Source organism: Sciurus carolinensis, chromosome 8, assembly GCF_902686445.1.
Source record: "Sciurus carolinensis chromosome 8, mSciCar1.2, whole genome shotgun sequence".
Lineage (NCBI taxonomy): Eukaryota > Metazoa > Chordata > Mammalia > Rodentia > Sciuridae > Sciurus > Sciurus carolinensis.
Window position 1 is genome coordinate 6,537,120 of NC_062220.1, and position 7,341 is coordinate 6,544,460.

The window sequence follows — 7,341 nt, forward strand, 5'->3', positions numbered from 1 at the left end:
AATAGGTGATGCTGTTGGAGAAGTGGAACGTTTTTCTCCTGGACCGCTGCCAATTGTCAAACCTGCAGTAGGACACATCTGTTCTTCTCACAGTGGAGGATTCCTGAAGGATCTTCGAGGAAACCATGGAATAGGAGGGAGTCCCAGAGACCCTTCCGAAGAGACAAACCTCTCTCTCTCTCTCTCTCTGTCTCTCTCTCTGTCTCTCTCTGTCTGTCTCTCTCTCTCTCTCTTTCTCTTTCTCTCTCTCTCTCTCTCTTTCTCTCTCTCTCTCTGTCTCTCTGTCTCTGTCTCTGTCTCTCTCTCTCTCTCTCCATCTCTGTCTCTCTCTCTCTGTCTCTCTCTCTGTCTCCATCTCTGTCTCTCTCTCTCTCTCCCTCCCTCCCTCCCCCCCCTCCCTCCCGCCCCCCCCCCTTTTTCTTTTCTCCCCACTCTTTTTTCTTCTGGGAAATGCGAACCCCCCCCCCCAGTTTAAATAAAGAATAACAAACAGTGAGAAAAAAAAAAAAAAAAAAGTAATTCATGTTTGGGACTTGCAGGGACACATGAGAGGGCAGAAGATGGCAGGACACGAAGAAGACCCCTGTGGTAAGAACAGATCTCAGCAATGCATCCTGGGGTTCAGTTCAAGATAAGGGGGAGTGGGGCTTACTGGGGACCAAACACAGGTAAGTCCCAGGGGGTATCCAGCCTGGGGTGAAACAGCAAGAGCCCCGCGTCTGCACTTTGGCTCGGTCTCTGTCCCGGCTCTGCTGTGAGATGTTCAGTTCTTTGACCACCTGACCGATTGATTCTCACAGCATAAAATGGGGGTTAAAAAGTACTCTGGTGTCCACAAAGGGGATGCAGCGGTATCAGATCAGGTACTAGAGTGAGCGCACTCCCAGGTAGCCTGTGTCAGAGACAAGGGTGGAGGTTAAGATGGCCTTTCTTCAAAGGCAGCAGGAGAGAGAGAGAGAGAGAGAGAGAGAGAGAGAGAGAGAGAAGAGAAGAGAAGAGAAAGAAGGAGGGAAAGAAAAAGAAGGGTCTTATCTCAACCTTCAACAACCCTTTGAGAATCGACGCTATATTGTTCCCATTTCTGCAGACTTAACACTTAGACTAAGCACTTCCCCAGTGTCACACAAGGTGCACGTGGTGGGCTATGATTCAATCCAGAGAGATCCTGGCCACCTGGAGGGACTGTGCCCGCCCCCGGCTATCCCCATGGGCTGGCACCTGGGAGCACACTGCAGTGGAACACGAAACAGGTCGGCCTGTGCGGGGTGGCCAGAGACAGTGGCAGGCGTGGCGGGGCCTGCGATGATACAGGAGCCTTTTCTGAAAGCTTCGCCATAGCTGGTGCCTCTCCAGGGGTGTAGAAAACCCAGACACAGAAAGCAAAGCTGGCGAGGAAGCGCCCAGGAGCCAGGGCTGAGGGTCGGCGGGAAGGCGCAGTTGGCGGCGCTCCCGCCCTTGGCTGGAAAGCCCAGCGCTGGCCGCCCCGGGAAGCTCACTGGGCTTCTCACCCTTGGGCCTCCAGGTTCCGCAGACGACTCCGGGTCCCCGCAGGAGCCCGAGCTGAGGCTCATCCTGGTGGGCAGGACGGGCGCCGGGAAGAGCGCCACGGGGAACAGCGTCCTGGGCCAGAGGCGCTTCGCGTCCAGGCTGGCAGCCACGTCGGTGACCAGGGCCTGCGCCGCGGCCAGCCGCAGCTGGGCCAGGTGGCGCGTGCGCGTCGTCGACACCCCCGACCTCTTCGGCCCCGACGTGCACCACGCGGACCCCGCGTGCGCCCAGAGGGCGCGCTGCTACCTGCTGTCGGCGCCCGGGCCGCACGCGCTGCTGCTGGTCACCCCGCTGGGCCGCTTCACCGCCCAGGACCGGCAGGCGCTGCGCGAGGTGAAGGAGCTGTTCGGCCCGGGCGTGGTGGCGCGAGTCGTCCTCGTCTTCACCCGCACGGAGGACCTGGCCGGCGGCTCGGTGCACGACTACGTGCGCTGCACGGAGAACCGGGCCCTGCGGGAGCTGGTGGCCGAGTGCGAGGGCCGAGTCTGCGCCCTGGACAACCGCGCCACCGGCAGTGAGCGCGAGGCGCAGGTGGAGCAGCTGCTGGGCCTGGTGGAGGGCCTGGTGCGCCGGCAGCGGGGCGCGCACTACACCAACGAGGAGTACCGCCTGGCGCAGGCGCTGCAGGCCGCCGACCCCGAGGAGAGGCTCCGCAGGGTGGCGGAGAAGCTGGCGGGCCGCCTGCGGAGGCCCCGCGGGATGCGGCTGCTGGCGGGGCTGTGGGCTTGGCGCAAGTCCCAGGGGACCTACTGGAGCCTGGGCCTGGCCCTCCTGCTGGGGGGCGCCGTCCTGGACTATGTGCTGCTCTATCTGCAACTGCTCAAGGGCTCTCCCAAGATCAGTCGTCGCTGAGATTGCAAATGTAGCTTTGATCAGCTGATTGCTCTCTTTTGTCTGGATTCTGGGGCCCACAGACTCTCTTTTCTCCCTCACTTTCAGTAATTTGAAAACTGAAGTGTGCTGCCACCCGAGCATCTTTGTGACCTAGCCCTCCCTGAACCCTCACCTCATGAAGCCCACCGACCCCTGTTGCTCTTGCCTAGTTTCCACTGACCTCTAACTGCTCCCTCTCTGCAGGGAATTGTCTCTCTCCTGTAAAGTCGTAAGGAGAGTTTGTCCTCCTTTCCTGTGTTCCCCATTGGACCTAGAGTGAGAACCAGTACCAAACAGCCCCTACATACCCTTGTTAATTTGAACTGAATCTGATATTTCTATAAATAAATGTGCTGGACGATTACTTTGTGTTAAACAAAAGCAGTGTTTGTAGATGATTGTTCATCTGTCTCATATTCTCACTGAACGGACAGAACTCCCTGTCATCTCTACCTGCAAAAAACATGCAGAAAAACACGTGCACAGGTGCACATTCCAGTGTGTAATCCTATGGAGAGAACAGCTGGTGTAGGGCTCTCCATCTGTTCTAGCAGGGGAATCTCTCTCCGTCATCCCCATTCAGACCCTCAGCATCTTGGAGGCAGAGGATTCTGCAGGTCCAAAAGAGTATAACCAGAGAATCCCAGGCGCTTGGAAGACCTTCAGAAAGTTTGCTTCCAAGGAGTGGTTTGCTCATCACTTACACACTCACCACTCACCCAGTAAGTTGTGCAAGATGAATGTGTCCTGAAGATCTTTTGTCTCAGATGTAAATCAAAATAGAGGTTTGGGTTTTGCTTTTACATCAGTCTTCAAAAAGAGCAGACAAAGGTGTTTGAGGGCTGTAAGTGGAATATGTTTGTCCTTATGTGTCTGGCTTATTTCACGTAATATAATGAATTAAATTTTATGAAAATGAACAATTTTTTGCCCTCAAAGAACACTGTCAAGAAAGTGAAAAGACAACCCACCAATTGGGAGAAGATATTTGAAAATCACACCTTTCTTAAGGACCTAGTATCCAGAATACATAAAGAACTCCATAACTTAAATACCAAAAAGACAACCTGATTTTTAAATGGGCAAAAGATTCAAATAGACACTTCACCAAAGAAGACTTATAAATAAACCCCTCAATAGATGGGCAGTATCATTAGTCTCTAGGGAAATGCAAATCAAGACCCAAATAGATACCTCTTCATAGGCAGCAGAATGGTTATAATTAAAAAGAAAATAGAAATGTTGGTGGTGGGGATATGGAGAAATTGAATCCTCTTTTTTTTTTTTTTTTTTTTTTTGTACCCGGGATTAAACCCAGGGGCGCTTAACCCCTGAGCCACATCCCCAGCCCTTTTTATTTTTTATTTTTTTGAGACAGGGTCTTACTAAGTTGCTGAGGCGGGTCTCGAACTTGCCATCCTCCCCGTCGGAGTGTCCTTGCGTGGATTACAGGAATGCACCACTAGCCTGGCACACTCATACACTTCTGTTAGGGAGGTAAAATAGTACAGCCGTTATGGAAAACAATTTGACATTTCTTCAAAAAGTTAGACATAGAGTTAACTGAGAGTCAGCAGGTCCACTCCTAGGTATATAGGCAAGAGAACCAAAGACCTTCGTTCATGCAAAAACTTCCACATGAATGTTCCTAACAACATGATTATATAGCCCAACAGTGGAAATAACAGATACCTATCAACTGACAGACAAGTATGCTATATCCAAACAATGGAATATTATTTATCCTTAAAAAGAATGAAGTGCAGACACAAATGGCAACACGATCGACCCGTGGCAGCATTAGACCAAGTGAAAGAAGTCAGATACCCAAGGACACACAAACGCCTGGCTCCTTTAATATGAAGTGACCAGAAACAGGTGGGCTCATTAGAGGATCCTGATGTTTTTTTTTTTTTTTTTTTTTTTGAGGTACTGGGGATCGAACTCAGGGCCTTGTGCTTACGAGGCAAGCACTCTACCAGCTGAGCTATCTCCCCAGCCCCTCATTAGAGGATCCTTAGGAGGGTAAAATTTTAGTCCCTCGCACTCTTGTCGACATTTATTATATTCATCCTCACTTTCAAATTTTCTCTTCATTCTTAATGATTAAATTGTGTCCCCCAGAAAACATGTTGAAGTCCTAACCCCAGGACCTATGCATGTGACCCACTTGGAAAGAGAGTCATTACAGATTCAATTAAGTTAAGTCAAGGTCTCTGGAGTGAGCTTCAGTCCACTGGTGTACTTATAACAAAAGAGAAATGCGGACACAGACTATCAGAGAAAAGCAGCCCCGTGAAACTGAGGCAGAGATTGGAGTCATGAGGCACAAGCCAAGGGCTGCCAGAGCTGCAAGAGGCAAGGAAAAATCCTCAGAGACTTCACAGGGAACACAGCTCTCCTAACACCCTGATTCCAGACCTCCGGCCTCCAGAACTGAGAGAGAATACATTGTTGTAAGTCTCTCTGTTTGTAATACTGTGTTATGGTGGCCTAGGAAACTAATACACCCTCCATATTGACATTCTCTAGCTGATCCTGGTCAACTCTCAAAAACATGTGGGTACCATTTGGGAGGGTGAAAGAGAAGGTAACATAGGTGGATGGACAGGGTGGTGAGGAGAGTGCATGCTGACCCCACCACCCTCCTCCGAGGACACCATGGTGGTAGCTGCAATGACCAGGGAAGTACATGGTCCTAGAGAACCAGGTGTGGACCAAACCAAAGCAAGCTACAGGTCACTGTGGAAATGTCATTCCAGCAGAGTGGTTGTGGAGAAACACACTTCCCAAGACAACTCAGAAGCACTATGAAACATGTACTCCCTAATCCTAAATGTATGGAGATGTGCGGGTACCCAGATCCCACTGCTCTGTGGATGGAGGATCCAGGGTAGTGTACAACCTGCTCTGCCTCCTTCACAGCACAGCCGTATCCAGATTTCTCATAGGATCCACGGAGGCCAGAAGGAAGTGACACCACAGTTTTCAAGTGTTGAAAGAAAAGGGTTGTCAACCCAGAACCTCATAAGCCAGCAAAAGTAGCTTTCAGAGATGAGAAAGGAATCATGGCATTCTCCAGTTAAGGGAAATTAAGAGTTTGTCGCCAGGGAAACTACTCTAAGACAAAGACTAGAGAAATTCTGTAAACAGCAAGGAGACAAAAAAAGAAGGAACTTTGAACACTAGGAGGAGAGAAATAATTCAGAAAGCAAAAATATGAGATCTGTGCATTCTGCATGCATGTGAACTATCCACACAGAACCTCATTAATATGTACAATTAATACATGTTAATCAAAAATAAAATATGAAAAAATGAGTAAATAGACTTTCCTTCTCTCCTTAAGTTCTCTGAGTTATGGTTTCTCTAAACTGATGGGCAAAGAAAATATTTTAATGCTGATATGGTTCTACATTTATGTAGAGGATATGCATATTGTAAATGGGAGGTGAAAGGGATGTGAAGGAAGATAAGGTCTGTATGCCTCACTCAAATTGGTAAAATAAGAGCACCAGTGGACAGTGGTAAGTTGTGTATATATGCTATAATACCTACAGCAACCACTACAGAGGTTATACAGAACGCAACATATGTAAATCAGAGTAGAATAGATAACCCACAGGAATGTAGAGGCAGAATAGATAAGGGAAAATAATACAAAATGGCACACTTATGCGCTAAAATACAATAATTGTATTAAATAAAAGCGGTCTAAATAGTCAGTTTAAAGGAGATTGGTAGATTTTAAAACATGACTCAATGATATAATGTTTACAACAAAGTTATTTAAAATATAATGATAGAAATAGGTTTGTTATGGTATGTGTGTGTGTGTATATATATATATTCCCCCAAAAGCTCACATGTGAGACAAAGCAGGAAGGTTTAGAGGAGAAATGATCGAGTTATGAGAGTCTTCACCCAATCAATGACTTGATCCCCTGATAGGGATTAACTGAGTGGTAAATGCTGGCAGGCAGGTAAACGTGGTTGGTGGTGGTATGCCTTTGGGATTTCTGTTTTGTCCTTGCTGAGCAGAGCTCTCTCTCTCTCTCTCTCTCTCTCTCTCTCTCTCTCTCTCTCTCTCTTTCTCTCTCTCTTTTTCTGCTTCCTGGTAGGTTGTCTTGAGCTGCTTCCTTCCACCACACCCTTCCACCAGAATGTTCTGCCTTGCCTCAGGATCTGAGAAATGGAGTCAGCCATCGATAGACTGAGACCTCTGAAACCTGGAGCCCCAAATAAACTTCTCCTTCTCTAAAATTGTTCTTGCCAGTTGTTCTGATCACAACAACAAAAGACTGACTAAAGCAAGGCTGACAATAAAAATATGCAAAAAGGTACATCATGCAAAGGAAGAAGAGAGGTATATTATATAAGATGAGGGCTGGGGAGATAGCTCAGTCGGTAGAGTGCTTGCCTTGCAAGCACAAGGCCCTGGGTTCGATCCCCAGCACCGCAAAAAAAAAAAAAAAAAAAAATGCAAGTTATATACGATGAAAGAGACTTTAGAGAAAATAAAATTACAGATGTGGAAAAGGACATAACAATGATAAAAAGGTCAATCCATGAAGAACACAGCAATTGTAAGTGTATATTAGGGGATAGAAAACTGCAAAGTATTAAGCAAAAAAAAAAAAAAATGATAGGACTAAAGGGGAAAATACACAAATCCATAATTATTGTGGACACAGCATTGTTGTCTCAAAAATTTAATACAACAATTACACAGAAAATCAGTAAGGATACAGATGAAATCAATAGACTTATCAACCAACAGAATCTATTTGATATTTATAAACTATTCCACCAAACAACAGTAGAGTACACATTTTGTTCAAGTGTCGGTGGACCATATCCCAAGATAGACCATACCCTGGGGTTTAAAGCAAACCTCCACAAATTTAGAATTGAAATCAT

The 7,341-nt window shown here is 47.5% G+C and overlaps 1 protein-coding gene across 1 annotated transcript; it reads left to right on the forward strand.

Annotated features, from left to right (window-relative positions):
• Positions 1-538: 538 nt before the first annotated feature.
• On the forward strand, positions 539-2,400 carry LOC124990566 (GTPase IMAP family member 1-like). Its single transcript, XM_047560698.1, has 2 exons — positions 539-588; positions 1,523-2,400. The coding sequence occupies exons 1-2, from the start codon at positions 546-548 to the stop codon at positions 2,398-2,400; spliced, it is 921 nt and encodes a 306-aa protein (XP_047416654.1). The 5' UTR covers positions 539-545.
• Positions 2,401-7,341: the final 4,941 nt, after the last annotated feature.

Bases quoted from the DNA above. Each gene is read 5' to 3' on its own strand.
- LOC124990566 (XM_047560698.1), top strand. From the start codon at position 546: ATGAGAGGGCAGAAGATGGCAGGACACGAAGAAGACCCCTGTG. The intron at 589-1,522 runs GTAAGAACAGAT...TTGGGCCTCCAG, and splicing joins ACACGAAGAAGACCCCTGTG to GTTCCGCAGACGACTCCGGG.